The sequence below is a fragment of the Muntiacus reevesi genome, chromosome 20 (genome assembly GCF_963930625.1).
Source record: "Muntiacus reevesi chromosome 20, mMunRee1.1, whole genome shotgun sequence".
In the NCBI taxonomy this organism is placed as follows: domain Eukaryota; kingdom Metazoa; phylum Chordata; class Mammalia; order Artiodactyla; family Cervidae; genus Muntiacus; species Muntiacus reevesi.
In genome coordinates, this window is record NC_089268.1 from 44,180,226 (window position 1) to 44,198,254 (window position 18,029).

At 42.3% G+C, this 18,029-nt stretch overlaps 1 protein-coding gene across 5 annotated transcripts in view; it reads right to left on the bottom strand.

Annotated features, from left to right (window-relative positions):
- Positions 1 to 18,029, bottom strand: part of PHACTR1 (phosphatase and actin regulator 1) — a 521,359-nt gene that overhangs the window by 450,589 nt on the left and 52,741 nt on the right. For all 5 annotated transcript variants that reach the window (XM_065912772.1, XM_065912773.1, XM_065912777.1 and 2 more), the window contains one exon: positions 13,245 to 13,391. In XM_065912772.1, the coding sequence (XP_065768844.1) occupies positions 13,245 to 13,391 (147 nt within the window). The remainder of the gene's footprint in view (positions 1 to 13,244; positions 13,392 to 18,029) is intronic.

Consider the following 18,029-nt stretch of genomic DNA (forward strand, 5'->3'; position numbering starts at 1 on the left):
GGAGATTGTGAAAGAAGAGCTATTTGACTGAGAGTCTGCTGAAGGCTGGGGCTTGCTGAGTGGCTGAGTGGTAAAGGATCCCCCTGCCATGCAGAAGGCATGAGTTTGATCCCTGGATCAGGAAGTTTCCTTGAAGGAAGGCATAGCAACCCACTCCATTATTCTGGCCTGGAAAATCACATAAACAGAGAAGACTGGTGGGCTACAGACCATGGGGTCACAAAGAGTCAGACATGACTTCGCAACTGAACAACTGCTGAAGGCTGAGTCTGCTGAATACTCCGCCTGGCACTGGCTAGTACAGCTAGTGTGCAATACAGTTACTTGTAGCTTGAATATGAGAAGTACCTTCTCGAGGACTGTGGTCAAGTAGAAAGTTGAAGTTAGCCTTGAACTACACGAAGACGTACTGCATTTCAGACTCTTTCATTGACTATGATGGCTACTCCATTTCTCTAAGGGATTCTTGCTCACAGTAGTAGATACAGTGATCATCTGAGTTAAATTCACCCATTCCAGTCCATTTTATTTCACTGATTCCTAAAATGTCGATGTTCACTCTTGCCATCTCCTGTTTGATCACTTCCAATTTGCCTTGATTCATGGACCTAACATTCCTAACATTACAGCACTAGGCCTTGCTTCTATCACCAGTCACATCCACATCTGGGTGTTGTTTTTGCTTTGGCTCCATCTCTTCATTCTCTCTGGAGTTATTTCTCCACTGATCTCCAGTAGCATATTGGGCACCTACCAATCGGGAGCTCATCTTTCAGTGTCCCATCTTTTTGCCTTTTCACACTGTTCATGGGGTTCTCAAGGCAGGAATCCTGAAGTGGTTTGCCATTCCCTTCTCCAGTGGACCACATTTCGTCAGAACTCTCCACCACGACACATCTGTCTTGGGTGGCCCTACATGGCATGGCTCATAGTTTCACTGAGTTAGACAAGGCAATTTTCTGTGATTGTGGTTTTCAGTCTGTCTGCCCTCTGATGGAGAAGGATAAGAGGCTTTTGAAAGCTTCCTGATGGGACAGACTGACTGATGGGGATACTGGGTCATGTTCTGATGGGCAGGGCCATGCTCTGTAAAACTTTAATCCAATTTTCTGTTGATGGGTGGAGCTGTGTTCCCTCCCTGCTATTTACCTGGGGTCAAACTATGGTTGAGGTAAATGAAGATAATGGTGACCTCCCTCAAAAGATCCCATGCATGTATTGCTACAGTCCATGCCCCCAACCCTGCAGCAGGCCACCACTGACCCATGGCCTCGCCAGAGACTCCTGGACACACAGCCTTCTGTGGGGTCACTGTTCCTTTCTCCTGGGTCCTGGTGCATAAGGCTCTGTTGTGCCCTCCAAGAGCCTATTTCCCAGGCCTGTGTGAGTTCTGGCAGCTCTATGGTGGGGTCAACGGCGACCTCCTCCAAGACCCTGATGCTGGGAAAGATTGAAGGCGGGAGGAGAAGGGGACGACAGAGGATGAGATGGTTGGATGGCATCACTGACTCGATGGACATGAGTTTGAGTAAACTCTGGGAGTTGGTGATGGACGGGAGTTGGTGATGGACAGGAGTTGGTGATGGACAGGGAGGCCTGGCGTGCTGCAGTTCATGGGGTCACAAAGAGTCAGAAATGACTGAGCGACTGAACTGAACACTAAGAAGTGAAAAACTCCTGCAATTCACAAATGCTTGTAAAAATTCAAGCACTTTGTTTCTTATGGATGGATAATCATATCCTAGGGGGACCACATTTCATACAATAATGAGATTGACAGTGGAGGATGAACATAGCCTAAGTTTATAAACAGGTAGATGTGTACTTGGTCCTTTGAGACCACTAGGCTGTAGTGGCTGAATATTTGACCATGACAGAGGCAACATTTTAGATTAGAATTAGTCTATTTCTCGCATTTCTATTCCTGTGCTAGAGCTAGACATTTAAACTGTCCCATTCACCCAGACTTCATCTGTTTCTTGCCTTTTTATAGCACAGAGCTGCTGGCAAGGCATTTTCACATTTGGTCCTCAAAGTAACAATGAAAATTAGAGAGTGTTACCCCCGTCTTACAGGTCTTGGTGATTCTGCTCATAAGTACCAGACAGATACTGAAACAAGCAAATCTTCAAACCCATCACAACACCCTTGTGTTAGTTACTCAGAGATGAGAAGGTATTCCTCTTGACTCTCAAAAGTCAAGATTCTATGATTTTTGATGTACTCCACTGACCTATATGGTGGCTTTTTCAAACTGAGTAGTTTTGTTTTCTCTCTCTCCCTCTCTGTCTCACTCCTTTTTTCCCATGTATATCTTTCTCTGCTGTTCTTTTTTCTCTTTCCCTCACAACATCTCCTCTAAGTTCAGAGGATTCTTGGAAAGTCCAGTAGATTTTTCCTCAGGTGGCCATTTCCATGTGGTCATTTGTAAAATACACTTCAAAAATGATCCGTTCAATTCTACTCAGAGGATAGACTATTCTTAATGTAAATTTCCTTAACTTTCAGAGTTTGAGGGTGACATTTTTTCTAATCTGGGGCAAGTCCCATTCATTCTATAGTGTAAGCAAGAAGGACGGAATGGGACTAAAATTTAGTTAGGAAAGTTTGTTCCTTATGTGAGATTTTCTGAATCTGTAGCTCATCTGGTCTTTTACGATGTGGTACCTAAAGGGGCATCTGGTCTTGTACAATGTGGTACCTAGAGAGGTATCCTTTTTTTTATTTTGTTTTGGTAGTATTTTAGAAGAATAGAACACAGCTGAGGCAGAACAGAGAAACATATGAAATAAAGGAGTTCATTCTTCACTTTGTGCAATGAATAATCACTATGTGGCAGGAATTACTCTGTTCTTCCACATTTAATAAGTTAAATACTCTTTAAAACAAACCTCCAACGTAGTCACCATAATTAGTCCCACTTTACAGGTGAGAAAATTGAGGCAGGGTGAGGTTAAATGTCTTGCCCAGGGCCACACAACTAGTAAGTGATAAAGTAAGGATTTGAGTCCCGAAAGTCTAGTTCCAGAATATATCCCCAGAGCCGCTACTTTGCATCAAAAAATAATTTTTTCTCACTGCTTCCCTCTCCACCTTTGCAGAGCTCCATTGTGACTTTCGTCGTTCCTAGGCACGCGTTTTGAGAAACTCCAGGAGATGGTGAAGAACAGGGAAGCCTGGCATGCTGCAGTCCACAGGGTCACAAGGCGCGGACACAGTTGAGTGATTAACAAAAGTATGTTTGTCTTTGTAGACTGCTTTCACCACAAAAAATTTTAAAACTATATTTTAATAAATATTACAAAATGTTTATATGTGTTGATATAAAGACATATGTAGAACAGCCTGGATTAAATTTATGTTTCTGAGTTTAAAAGAAATTAAAACATTTTCCAGGGCCTCTAAATGTATCTGTGTCTACAATGTCCAATAACTAAGTTGGTCCTGACCTTAGGAGTTTTCTTGTATACCTTGACTCACCCTCAGGTAAGAGAATGAATTGCCCATACTCTTAGGGGGATGCTGGAAGTAATAAGGTAGGATTTCCTTGCAAAAGCTTTTTCTGAGTTCAGAGATCACTCCTGGAAAACAATCAATCAAGGAATTTTTTTAACCTGAAGGTTATATAATACAATCATTTAGATGGATCAAAAGGAGCATTTTCATAACAATAGTAAGTTAGAATAAAAAGGCATGGGGAGGGATGAAACATAAAACATCAGAAGACATATGGGACTTGCAAGGTGCTTTGAGCGACATTTTGGAGCTTCCCTGGTGCCTCAGACAGTAAAGAATCCACCTGCAATGCAGGAGATCTGGGATCAATCCCTGGATTGGGATTGATAGGGAGAAGGGAATAGCTACCCACTCCAGTATTCTGGCCTGGAGAATTCCATGGACAGAGGAGCTTGGCAGGCTACAGTCCATGGGGTCGCAAAGAGTAGGACATGACTGAGTGACTTTCACTTTCTTTCTTTGAGGAACATTTTATTCCAATTTTTGATATGTATGTGAGGTGATATGAAGTGCACTTCTTATAGTGAATCCCAGCCAAACATTTTTTAAAATGCTGAGCTAGGATGCATGCCTAGTTCCACTTCTTTCTTTCCCTTAGCCATGTTCAGCTTTCAATGGAACCTCGAAGCAAAGCTGATAACATAAGATTGCTCTCTTGTAATAAATCATGACCATTAAAAATATAGATTTTGATGCCATATAAAACATGATCTGAATTCCAATTCTTCCTCTTATTCCCCTTATTAGCTTCATTACCTTTGCTAAGTTATTTAAGCTCTTAGACTTAGTTCCCAAATGGATAAAACAAGAAGAGCAATAATCATGCCTATCTCATAGGGTTATTATAAAAAAATAAGTGAGCAAATGCTGATAAAGTCTTCTACAAGGGCTCTATGTACGTTGACAACTCAATTATTTATTTCTGGACTGGACCTTATTTGAACCTTAGGCTTGTATAACTGCTTATTGGATACCTCCACTTGGATGTCTGGTTGACATCTCACACTTGCCAAGTCTGTCTCTAAATTCTCGATCACCCCCCACCCGCCGCAACCATGCCCTTAAAGGGTCCTTCTATCCTTCTGGTTGCTCAAGCCAAACCTTGAGGTACTCTTTGCTCCTCTCCTCTCACAGCCCACAGTCAATACACCACGGAAGCCTATAGGCTATACTTTCAAATACATACAGAATCTGACTATTTCTCACTGCTTCTGCTGTGCCATGCTGCTGAGACAGCACCATCTCTGGATTGCCGCAGAGCTTCCAAACCAGCTCCCTGTGTCCTCCTTGCTCCACTGTAGGCTATCCTTAACACAGCAGCCCCAGGGAGCCTTCTAAAATCTGCTTCAGATCATGTTACTCTTGTGTGCCAATCCCTGCCTTGTACCGCATTTCAGCAAGAGAGGGCAGTGGGCCACAGGACCCTCTGTAATCTGGTCCCCATCCCTCCCCTCCGGCTGCTTGATTCACTCCTCTGCAGCCACACGGGGCCCCTCGCCAGGTCCTAAACACACTTGATTTAGGGCTTTAACACTGGCTCTCGCTCCGCGCTCTCTGCCTTGTCTTCTACCCCATATTCACACTGCTCATGTTCCTCTTCTTCAGAGAACTTTGTTCGCATTTCCTCTTCTCAATGCTGCTTATCCTGCAATCCATCCCTTTCTTTGCTCCCATGTGCCTGACAGTCTTATTTTGCTGTATTTATTTTTGTCTTATCAGTTAACCTATGAAATACTATACAATGTACTTACCTATTGTACTGTTTATTGTCCATAACTCACTTTTAGAAGTTAAAATTCATGAGGATAAGAAGTGTCTGTTTTAATCAATAATGTATCCCAAGGATCTAAAATATTATCTTCTAAATTAATATTTGTCAAGTGAATGAATACTATAGATTATTATTTCATCTCACCTTCCTCCATCCTCCCCCGCCACCTCTAAAATAGGGCCCAGATGGAATAAGGGATAAATTCAAACATAGTAAAATTTCTTTTATATTTTTAATTAAGCCATGATGGCGTCTTAAACCAACTTGTTGTCCTCTGACTGATAAACATTCAGAAATGAAAAGCTCTCTCTGTCTCTGTGTGTGTGCTCAGTTGCTCAGTCACGTCCACCTCTTTTGTGACCCTGTGGACTATAGCCCACTAGGCTCCTCTGTCCATGGGATTTTTCAGGCAAGAATACTGGAATGTGTTGCCAGGGGATCTTATCAACCCAGGGACTGGTCCTGCTTCTCCTTCGTCTTTTGCATTGGCAGGCAGATTCTTTACCACAAGTGCCACTGAGAAGCCCCTCTATGTCTATAAATGGCAAGTAATCATATTGACAAAATTAAGTATGATTTCAAAAGTAAAATGTATCACCATGATCAGGCTCCTGGAAGGATTGGCTCCAGGAACCCCTGTGGATACTAAAACCTACAGATACTCAAATCCTTTACATGAAATGACCTACTCTAGTCAGCCCTCCACATCCGTGATTGGTTGAATCCGTCAGATGCAGAACCATGGATACAAAAGGTCAACTATATACTGAATCCTCAAGTCTACAATTACAGCCCATGTATTTAGTATTCAAAGATAATGTTACTGTGTTGTAAGTAGAAGGTATACAAATGTGAAAAGATCAATAGGAAACCTACAGGCTTTCACACAAGACTTGCCATCATAATAAATAACCACTAGCATGAGATTATTCCTGGTGTCCTTTGATAACTTGAGTAGAAAGTCATGGGAAAGAATCCATCATCATTCAAAAGGCTGTAAAATTGATTTCATCTTTTATTTTAACCATCCTTCATTATATAAAAGACTTATAAACTAAAGCAATTAAAATGTCAAAATGGCCACACCCCCCACCAATCATATTCACTTTATCATTGACTAAAGTGGATGGGGAGAGTTATGAAACAAAATATAAAAATTCTAGAATTAAAAAAAAATTCTAGAATTTGTCTTGTATCATGCAACGAGGAAAAACTGATATCTATTATTTGTTCCTTCAGACCCTCTTCCACTGGCTATAATGTATGTCTCCTTTTTCGCCTTATTAAGTCAAAGAGGAAAAATAGCTCTATAACTTATCATCTCTCCCTACTTGAATTTCAATTGTTTTACTTGTACAATAAACAATGATGATGAATTGAAGTTGCATATATCAAAGAATAATTTCATAAGTAACTTTAAAATATCTTTAGTCAATATTAAAAGGTATGTATGAAAATCTATCTGTGCACTTATTCTGACCAATAGTTTATTTGCTCCTGTCAGCTTATATACCTGTGATGAAAAACAAAACAAAGTTCTTCATAGTTCATGGTCAAGTTTTATAACAATGCTAAGTTAGGAATTCCCAAAGGGAACATTTCACCTTGACTGACTCCTGTCATTCAGCTTGTCTGCATATATATCTCCCTTTCCTGGTAATTTAAAAGGATAAAGAGAAAATATAGACCTTATAGGTATACTCATTTCATTTTAATTACAAAAGAACAGGCTTCAAAGACTTAATATGCCAACTGGGAACTGGGCTAATATTTAGTTTCCTGACTGTCTATTTATTGCTAAGATTTCTCTAATTCTATATTCAATCATACAACAAATATTCATAGAGCATTCATTCTGTTAAGGATTCTAATCCCTGGATATTCAAAGAAAAAATATTTGATTAATATGGTGCATGTAAATATGCCTTCTAGCAATTCTTAGTTATTACCAAAAAGTTATTTTAAATTTTTATAATATATATTATTCTATTAGTTAAACTTATTTTAATAACCTAGCTTTGACCAAATGTTTTAACTCATATTGAAAATTGTGCTCTGTATCTTTTATACCCTGGAGAAGGAAATAGTAACCTGCTCCAGTATTCTTGTTGGGAAAATACCACGGACAGAGGAGTCCGGTGGGCTACAGTCCATGGGGTTGCAAAGGGTCAGACATGACTTAGTGACTAAACCACTACCACCATATGTTTCAGACCATAAATAAAACTATACATAAAATCAGTGGCATAGTACGTATTCATTAGCACAGACAGAAGTACACACAAATTTTTTAGATAGGATGGAACTTTTGAGATTTAAGTCTCAGTTCAGTTCAGTTGCTCAGTAGCATCCAACTCTTTGCAACCCCATGGACTGCAGCACACCAGGCTTCCCTGTTGATCACCAACTCCCGGAGCTTGCTCAAACTCATGTTCATTGAGTCAGTGATGCCATCCAACCATCTTATCCTCTGTCATCCCCTTCTCCTCCTGCCCTCAATCTTTCCCAGCATCAGGATCTTTTCCAATCTTTTCTTCGCATCAGGTGGCCAAAGTATTGGAATTTCAGCTTCAGCATCAGTCCTTCCAATGAATATTTAGGGCTGATTTCCTTTAAGATTGACTGGTTTAATCTCCTTGTGGTCCAAGGAGTCTAGCTTTAAGTCTAGTCTAGTCTAGATTTAAGTCTAGAGTTGAGTAAGTCAAACTCAGAAAGGTTAAATGACTTGCCTACAGTTTTAGAGGAAGAGAGGCAGTAGAATCAAGTTCTTCTGTCTCTTGATTCTAATTTTTCATATAAAACACAACTCCATCACCCTCCATGAAATTTAAATAAATGGACATATACAGACAAACCAAATAAGAAACATAGCATTCAGTGCTAATAGCAAATACAATACTGTTAAAAAAAAATTTTTTTAACAATGCCCAGATCAAAAGATCCTAAGACAATTTAACAATGCAACTCATATTCTGTATTTGAGTTATCTCATAAATGTATGAACTGCTGTTGAAACAATTACTTGGTAAGCAGCCAAGTTAAATATTTACGGCAAAGAGCTTCTCATTTCTTCTTGGCATTAATTACTCACTTTTCTGTGCTTTGTGTATTTTATTTATGTTACCTGGAGTGGTCTTCACTGGTACCACCTTGATGCATGACATGATGAGATTACCAGGTTAGCTAGTTTCTCCAGTGACACAGAAAGAGGGCAGACACTCAGAAAGCCCCACAATCAAGGCTACTGGTCAGTTATACGGTTAGCCACTTGGATTCTGGCTGTGAAGTGAAGTAAGTGTTAGTCATTCAGTTATGTCCGACTCTGCAACCGCATGGACTGCAGACCAGGCTCCTCTGTCCATGGAATTCTCCAGGCAAGAATACTGGAGTGGGTACCCATTACCTTCCTCAGGGGATCTCCCTAATCCAGGGATTAAACCCTGGTCTCCTTCATTGCAGGCGGATTCTTTACCAACTGACCCACCAGCAAAGACCCTAATGAAAGCTAGAAGCAATATTTTAAAAGAGATTTTGGGTCTACCAAATAAAAGTCAGGCCCATATGATCTGCCTTCAACTTGGAATCAGTAAGAAAAATAATGTGAGGGATACATACATTGGCATTCTGCAGGGAAAGCTTGAAAGGGATGTCTACCAAGACTTTTAGACTGGTGAAATATCTTGGTTCAGCATGGCAATATTCACAATTTTGCCTAGAGACAGTCCTCATGGCTAAAGGATAATAGCACATTCTGGGATGCCACTTCTCAATATCAAGGACATTTGTAATTCAGCTAAGGGATAAAGGTTCTTCCTCCTCAAGAAAGGTAGGGGAAAGGGATCTCAGCTTAAACTGTAACATACTGACCCATTCCCTCCTGTAGGTAGTCAGAGCAAGCTAAGTTTGATTGCAGTTTTCTTCCAGGCCTGAAAGAGTGGAGGAGACCAATGGAAGTAAAAAACGACTGTCCCTGGCCTTAGTTCCTAACATCAGAAACTAGAACAGATCTCAGCCTTCCAAAGAGGATAAGCATTCTGAGGTTGACCGTGAGATTAATTTAAAATCTCCTCCATACATGCAAAGCAATTCTGCAATGTCAACAGAGGTTAAATGTACTTATGATTAGAGAAGTACTTATTTTCCTAAATAGTGCAAAATACTGGTTTTGGGTTTTAAACAATCTTATATCATCAGGATGACTAGCTTTCCTTCTTTTGACATCCTTGAAAGAAATTTTAGATGTGCTTAAATCTTTTATCATAACTTTTTCATTCATTTTGGTGTGTAATTTTGGAGAACCATTCCATTTCAGTATCTTCTATGTGTCAAACATTCTTTTATATATTGTTAATACAGAGATAAATAAATACAGATAGAATAAACTGACCCATAGGAAAATATTTTCCAGATGAGCTGTAACTCTACATTGCATTCATTTCAGTGCAGTGAATCAATGACCTCAAAAGGCAGAGCAAGTTCTTACAAGTTAAATGTCAGTAATGTTCATTACTGAGTGAGAACACAGTTAGAAATACTTGCTACTAATAGTGTGAACATACTCTTCTGTTACATGATGTCCTTTTAACACATTTTAATTTCTCAGGAAAAAACTTCTTCCAGGGTTTTAAATGAGGTCTGATGTGTCTGTGTTACTTTCAGCAAATACATTGGCTTAATTCTAACATACTATCTTCAGCAAACAGGCATCTATCAAGGTTTGTGTAATACACTAAATGCTAAATAGAAGTTAAAACCTACAAAAGAGGCTCTTTTAGACAAAAAAGTCATGGTTTAGAAAAATTTTTGTTCTCTACACTCACAATTTAGGCTGAATCTTGAAATTAGCATCTTCATAAAGTGCTGAAAGACCCACATTTTGGTGCTATTCTTTGACTGACTTGGGACTATAGGTGAGGGATTATATCTTTCACTCATGCCATGAAGTTATTTCTGAAATGATATTATTAAGTACCATCAGGGACAAGATGTAGTTGAAGGAATGCTTAAGAATTTAATCAGTATTTAAAATACCCCAGTCTACTTTATGTGGCAGGTGTACACATTAGTTTTAAGGAGTTGGTCCCCAAATGATTTCATGATATCCAAGTAAAATGAATATGTATATATTTATTTCCATGAATGATTACTAAGCCTCTCAAGTAGTAAACGTGGACTTATGTAAAATGAGTAGGTGTAAGAAGGTGAATCCTAAAGACAAATAGTTTAAACCAATAAAGAATTTCTCTGGAAAGAATAAAGAGTAAGTGACTAGGGGTAGGAGAGGAGCAGGAAGAAAAGCGGATGAAAGCTTCCTTGCTTAATCGTTTATAAATTGTTGTTAAGAGACAAAATTCTCTCTGTGCCCAGATTATGTAATTTATCCAAAGTGTGCAGGCTTTTTGTTCAGCAGTGCTGATAACGACACTAATAGTTTAATTACAACTTGCTGCTCAAGGAGATAAACAAGGCTGTTTGCTTTTTAAGCCAGGGGTTACAATTACTTTTAAAGGCGGGGTAAAGGCGCATCTGAGAGTAGATCTTACTGTGTCAGGAAAGCAACCCAAAACCAACTGGAAAACAAAGCCCTGGGAATGAGCAACCACCACAAAATTAGAGCAAAACATCCCGATCAGAGCAGTGGAGCAGTAGGTGGGAGGCGTAGTAAACAGGCGGCACATGTAGGTGGGCAGGGATAGAAAAGTTTTCTGAGGCCAGTCAGTGAGCTCTTTCCCTGGGATTCCATCACCGAGGGACTGAGCACCCCTCCCCCCGCCCCCAGCTCTCCAGCTCTCTGTCATGCCTCTGTCACACAGCCCTCAGCTTCAGCACCACCAAGAGGACAGCTCCCCAACCAAAGAACACAGCCCTCAGTGACTGCCCTCCCTCATTGACGAACATCCTTCCCAGCACATTTCTTTCTTACTGTTGTCTTTCTTGACACTGTGCTTTTAAGGGTATTTTCTAAAGGACATTTGGAAGGGACTGGGAGCTTGTTTGGCCTGTTTATTTCCAAATGAAAAGGAGTCGAGTTCTCTCTGAAAAGTCCAATCTTTTCTTTGGCCTCCAGAGCAATTTAACCAGAATAAAAGACTGCAAGTCACTGGCTTGAATCTGGTGGCAGAGTGGTTCAGCCTAACCCAGCACTAACAGAAACTTGAAACTCTTTTTTCATGCTTTATTTTGTTTTGTTGTAAAAGCACCAGTAGTAGGTAAACAACCTTTATTAAGTGTCTCCTTAGCCCCTTTCCTGCTCTGCTAAGCCAAAGACGTTAAGGGAATATACTGGAGTTTGGTTAAAAAAAAAAAAAAAGAGTGATCCTTAATATCCCTGGGTTGGAAACAACCTTGATCCTAAAAGGAACTCTTCTCAGTCCTTTCCAAGAACCCTCACAGTCATATTGTGAATCTAGAACATACAAGTGAAGGATTAATAGTTCCAAACGGAGACCACAGCCTACTACCTCATGCCACAAAAGCTATCAAAGCTTCCTCCAATAAAGTCTTCTTTCCCCAGTCACAAATCCAGAGGCAAACATTCCAGATGTGACAAGAAAACAAAGGGTTAAAAAAAAACCCCAAATCACCAAAATAGGAAAAATTACACTCCAGAGAAGTTGGCTAGGCTGTTACCATCCCACCAGTCATAGGATATGGTTCCTTAGCCAACACATCTCCTTTCTCTATGCAGAGTTTTCTGCTTCATTCAGACTTCTCAGTAGTGAGTAAAATAGTCATTATTTGAAGTTTCTCTTTCCTTGAGCATGCACACACACACACACACACACACACACACACACACATACTTTGATTCAGTTCCATTTTCAAGGGTTTATTTCCTAAAGAAAAAGGGATCCTCTTCTTCGTAAAGTTATTTTGAAGGAGGATTTTGAGGAAAATGCCCTCACTCTTTTTGCAGTGGAGTTGCTAGAATAGTAAGGAATTCTAGAAAGGAAGAGACTCAAGCTTGGGGGGGCGGGGGAGGGGGAGAACTTAGCAGTCTTCCTGAAAAGTTAGTGATGAACAACTTCCTCCTGGTGCCAGGGACCCTGTACTAGGAACAGGAAGGGGCGGGGCGGTCTGCCCCTGAATCTGGAGCAACAGCTGCATCAGTGGAGACAGCGGACGCTGGTGCATCCTTCCAGGTAACCCCGACAGGTCTCAGCGGAAACAGCTTGACTCCCTGAATCCCTCAGTCCTTTCTGTGGCTCCTTTCTTCCTTCTTTCCTCCTTCTTCCCTTCCTTTCCCGTCCATCCTTCCTGTATCCGCTTCTCTTCTCCCTCCTGCTTCTTTCCCTCCCTCCTCCACCTCAGTCACCTTTTCACTTAACCCCATCTGGGCCACCTTGGGTACCAGGCTCACTGACAGCTTCCCATCACCCCATGTGTATCCTACAGACCATCTTATTACTATCATCACCATGGTTGCTTGCCAACTGCTGGGTCCGGTTCCCAGCTGTTAAACCCCACCCCCTCCTCTCTCCTCACTCCAAAGCCGCCGCAGTGGTATCAACCCGGCAGAATCACCAGAGTCTGAATGTCACCAACAAGTTCCACCCGGCGGTAGCAGCTCCACCAGCAAACCACACCAGCGGAGCCTTGCCAGCCCCTCCGCCCACAGCCGGCGGCGCTCGGGCACGCTGACCCGCGCTCCAGGCTACGCCTACGATCATTGTTAACGGTGACAGCACTTTCTTCTCTCAAGGCAGGGGAAAGCCCGGCGTGTGATTCCCCGGTGGATGCAGGGCTCCACGCGCTACCCTCCCCCACCTCCGCAAACCTCCCCCCCAACACACACCCTCCCCACCCGGCACACAAAGAGAGCGGTGCGCGCCGGGGACCAGCTGGGTAGGAAGTGGGGCGGGGTGGGGTACCAAAGGAGGCGCTGGGGGCTGAGCCAGCCGGGGAGGAGGGAAGGAAGCCGGGTGGGGGAGAGAGCGGGCACGCGCTCCGTCCTCACCTGCCCCCAGGTTAAAGGAGATCCTGGCCTCGGCGAGGTACGGCGTGTCGCTCTTGGAGCGGACTCTTCTGATGGGCCGCCGGTCTATATCGTCCTCCGAAGATGCCGCCATTAAGGTGGGAGGCAGGAGCAGGGTCGCCCGGCGAGCTGAGAGGGAGAAGGAGATGGAGAGAGAGAGGGAGAGAGGCGGAAAAGGGGAGGGGGGGGAAAGGAAGAGGCTCGCACACAGGGAAGGGGGGAGGGGGAGGGGATGGGAGAGGGAGGGAAAGGGGACGGGGAGGGAGGGGGGGAAGAGAGGGGAGAAGGAAAAAAGAAAAAAAAAAGGAGGGAGAGTGAAAGAAAGAGAGCAAAGGAGAGAAGAGGGTGAAGGGAGAGAAAGAAAACCCGTTAAGGATTTGTGGACTGGAGCAGAGACCAGGCTCTCCCTGGCTGGCGCTCGCCCCCACCTCCCCTCTCCCCCAGCTCCTCTCCCAGCCCCAGGGCCAGCGGGTCTGCGCTGCCGGCGGGACGGCCACCCCGCCTCCTGCCTGCAGCCCCAGGTTGCAGCTCTTGGCCCAGAGAGGCGAATGCGAAAGGAAGGACTCCAAAGATGCCCAGTCAGCACCGTCTCCTCTCCCGCCAAATGCACTTACCCCGCTTCTCAAGTGCGCACGCGGGTCTCCTTAACCCCCAGGACTGTCTGGTCCAAGGATGCCCAACCAGACAGCCCAGCTTCAGCTTCCCTTGCATGCCATAATTAGTCCTGGGGTGCAAGCCTAGTCCCAGCTGGTCAGGGGAGAGAACAGGATAGGCGGGAGTACCCCCTGCGCACCATCTTCCCCAACTCTGGAGCTCAAATAGAGATGGAACCAGATGTGGAAGCATGTACAACTTTAGGGGTAGGTTGCCTGTAAAGTTTCTAGATTTGCTATTTTGAATGTAGACAAGTATGTGCTTAGGCGCTCAGTGGTGTCCAACTCGTTGCGATTCCATGGACTGCAGCCTGCCAGGCTCCTCTGTCAGTGGGATTCTCCAGGCAAGAATACTGGCGTGGGTTGCCATGCCCTCCTCCATGGGGTCTTCCCAATCCAGGGATCTAACCCAGGTCACCCACATTGCAGTTGAATTCTTTACCATCTGAGCCACCAGGAAAGACTAGGTATATTCAATTGAGTGGCTTTTCTTTCTTTCTTTCTTTCTTTTTTTTTTTTTTTTTGATGTGGACCATTTTTAAAGTCTTTATTGAATTTGTTATAATATTGCTTCTGTTTTATGTTTTGGCTTTTTGACTGCCAGGAATTTGGGATCTTAGCTCTCCCACCAGGGATCAAATCTGCACCCTGTACCTTGGTAGGCAAAGTCTTAACCACTGACTTGTCAGTGAAGTCCCCCAGTGGCTTTCTTAGCACTACTGATTTTTAGGATATGCTTATCTCTATGGAAATACTCACTCATTTTCACTTTCAAGTTTTTATTTGGTGATTTACAGCATGCATAGTGGTCTTTGGATTGGACCTGTAGTCTCTGTAACTCTGTATCGTTGTTTCTGAAGGCCAGGCTGAAGATCAAGGGCACCTCACATTTCTTTGAATGTCTGCACTGCAGCCTTCCCCTGTTATACAGTAGGAACAGCCAGAAAGATTTCTGGAGTGTGAGTCAGAATGGTTTTGATGCTCCTACTGAACCTATTGATGGGCTCAGCTCTTTGATGTTTGTCTTCTGGCAGCTTCAGTCACTTGGTCTTTTGTGGCCAGATGTTGCCACGTTTCTTTCTAACAGGAGCCCACCTGGAGTACACAGATAAATGTTACCTTCATTCCCTTCCTGCTACAAAGGAAATCTCAGTGTCAAGTCGTGACCTTCAGTCTCAGAGGATGAAGTGCTGCCTCAGCTCTGCAAAACTTCCCTCTCCACTTCAGCTGTCAGCTCTAACTCTCAGCCTGGATCCTTGCGCCCAGCCTAGACTCTTCAGTCTCTTCACATTGGTCTCTTACTTCACACATAGGTAGTAACTCTTCATCTGCCCTCTCCTTGATGCTTCTTCAGTCTCCACCATACGATTTCTCTCCCAGTCTGTTTATTTATTTATTTATTTTTCTCTCCCAGTCTGTTTAACCTTCCCACAGAACTCTTGGCCCCAGAGCCTCCATTTTTCACTCCTATTCCCCTCCTTGTATCCTTACCTCTGCTTTTTATCCCCACCACTCAGTCACAGTTACTTTAAAGGTCATCAATAGTCTTACAACAGTTAGGTCCATTTCTTTCTTGAGTAATGTATCCTTCTTGAAATAATCCTTTCTTTTGCCTCCCTGTAGGTAGGAAGGACTACCTTCCTAATCACTGAATTTCTCATAGTTAGCCAGTTCCCAGCATTTAATTTTAAATTCCTTATCCTGGCTTTCAGGGCCCTTTACAACCTGATTCCCATCTGTCTTTCCTACCTCATCTCCCATTGTTTCCCTCCAGTCTGTTCAGAGTTGTCCCCACAAGTCTGACTCATTTCTGCATCTGCACCTTTCCTTGTGTTGTACACCACAAATTTCTTCCCAATAAGCTTTCCATGTTCTCCCTCAAGAATGTGAGATGACTGGCTCACTAGTCTTTGGCATGAATCCAGTATAGAGTAAATGCTCAATAGATATTTTTTAATAAAAGAAGAGAGGAAAAAAAAACAGAAGAGAGGAGAGAGGAAAAGGGAAGGAGGGAGGAAGGAGAGAAGAGGGAAGCAAAGAGTAAAGGAGAGTTATACAACTAATGGGTCAATGAGTAGCTGAAATGGGGACAAAATCTATTTCTACCTGATTTCAAATCCTGTTCTTTAACCAGTATATTGATTTGCTAAGTGTGTGTGTGTGTGTGTGTGTGTGTATGTTGACTATCTACATTTTAAATTCATTTTTCTATGATATTTGTCTCCTTATTATGTCCCATTTGTCTGTGTTAAACATAGACTATAAATGGATGCCTCCCATCCCAGGAGGCAAACAGGGGTGTTTGGCTCATGAAATGAACAATGAAGGTTAATGCTTTTAGATGACTAACCAGGCTGCAAACCAATATTGTGATCATGACATTTAGGTTCAAGCTCTTAAAGAAGTACAAAAGTAAGGAAATACACTATGTAAACTATGCACTGTATAAACTATGCATGCATGCATAGTTGCTTCAGTTGTGTCTGATTCTTTGTGACACCATGGACTGTAGCCCGCCAGGCTCCTCAGTCCATGAAATTCTCCAGGCAAGAATACTGGAGTGGGCTGCCACTTCCTACTCCAGGGGATCTCCCCAATCCATAGCTCTCTTTGAATGAATGCAGTGCTATTATTATTACTATTATTTTGCCCGCACTGCATGGCATGGGAGGGGCCTTAGTTCCTTAACCAGGGATGGAACCTGTGACCCTTGCAGTGGAAGCCCTGAATCTTAATCACTGGACCACCAAGGAAATCCCTAATGCAGTGCTGTTTGATTGTTCAAAAAGTTTGGAATTCCCCACCCTCTCATCTTTTCATTTATCAGCCTTGCCTTTATCAAAAATCAATAAAGTCATCTGAAAGAATACCTAGTCTTAGCTTTCTCTGTTTCTTTGATATTACTTAATAATGGTTCTTGACATAGAGAAGTGCATCTTTGAATTTCTGCTTCTTATTCATTTGATGTTTCAGAGGATGAGGAATGTAATATTGCTACTATCTTAAGTTTACTTTTCTTTAAAAGAGTTTAAATGTACTTTTATATTATCTCTATCATATGGACCAGTATTATTGAAATAATTCTAGATACTTTTTACAAAAGGAACATTAAAATACTACATCTGTCCACATGTGCATGTTCTTGAATTCTTTTATGACATTTTCATTTCTGACTATTATCTTCCATTATTTGGCTTTCAAAATTTGCTGCCTTCTTTGTCTCGTCTATATTTTCCCACTATCGTTTTTCACTTTGCCTCTTTTATTTCCTCCCATCTTTTGTGGGAGGAAATCCTTTTAACAACTCCCTTACAAAGTCAATCCCAACTCATGTATCTCTCTCTTGTCCTGTATGAAGGATTCACTCCTCTATGAGGGCTTGTTCCAGTGTTTCCACAGTTTTCATTCTCCAGGAATCCTTTCACAAATGTGACCTCCTGTCATAAAATATCTGACTGACTAATGTCAGGGGAGAACCCCTGGGGTGTGGATTAGGGGTGGTGGGTATTTCTCCCAGTCCTACCACTACTTCAATGACTACTGCTGGGCATTTCACTGTCACCTCAGCTATAAAAATGCAAGGGTCGTCAGGCACAGAAACAGAGACACATAGGTCAATGGAACAGAATAGAGTGCCCAGAAATAGACCCACACTTACACAGTCAATTAATCTAGGACAAAAGAGGCAAGAATATCCAAGGGGGGAAAGCCAGCCTCTTTAAGCAGTGCTGCTGGGAAACCTGGAGAGCTACCTGCAAAGCAGTCAAACTGGACTACTTTCTCATACTATCTACAGTAATAAACTCAAGATGGGTTAAAGGCTTAAATCTAAGACCTGAAACCATAAAACTCCCAGAATAAAACATAGGAAGTATGGCCTCTGACATCAGTCTTAGCAATATTTTTTTGGATATGTCTCCTCAGGCAAGGGAATGAAAGCAGAAATAAACAAATGGGATGGCACCAAACCAAAAAGCTTTTGCACAGTGAAGGAAACTATCAACAAAATGAAAAGGCAGGCTACTGAATGGGAAAAGACATTTGCAAATGATATATCTGATAATGCTCCCAAATATACAAAAAGCTCATACATCTCAACATAAAAAATAATCAA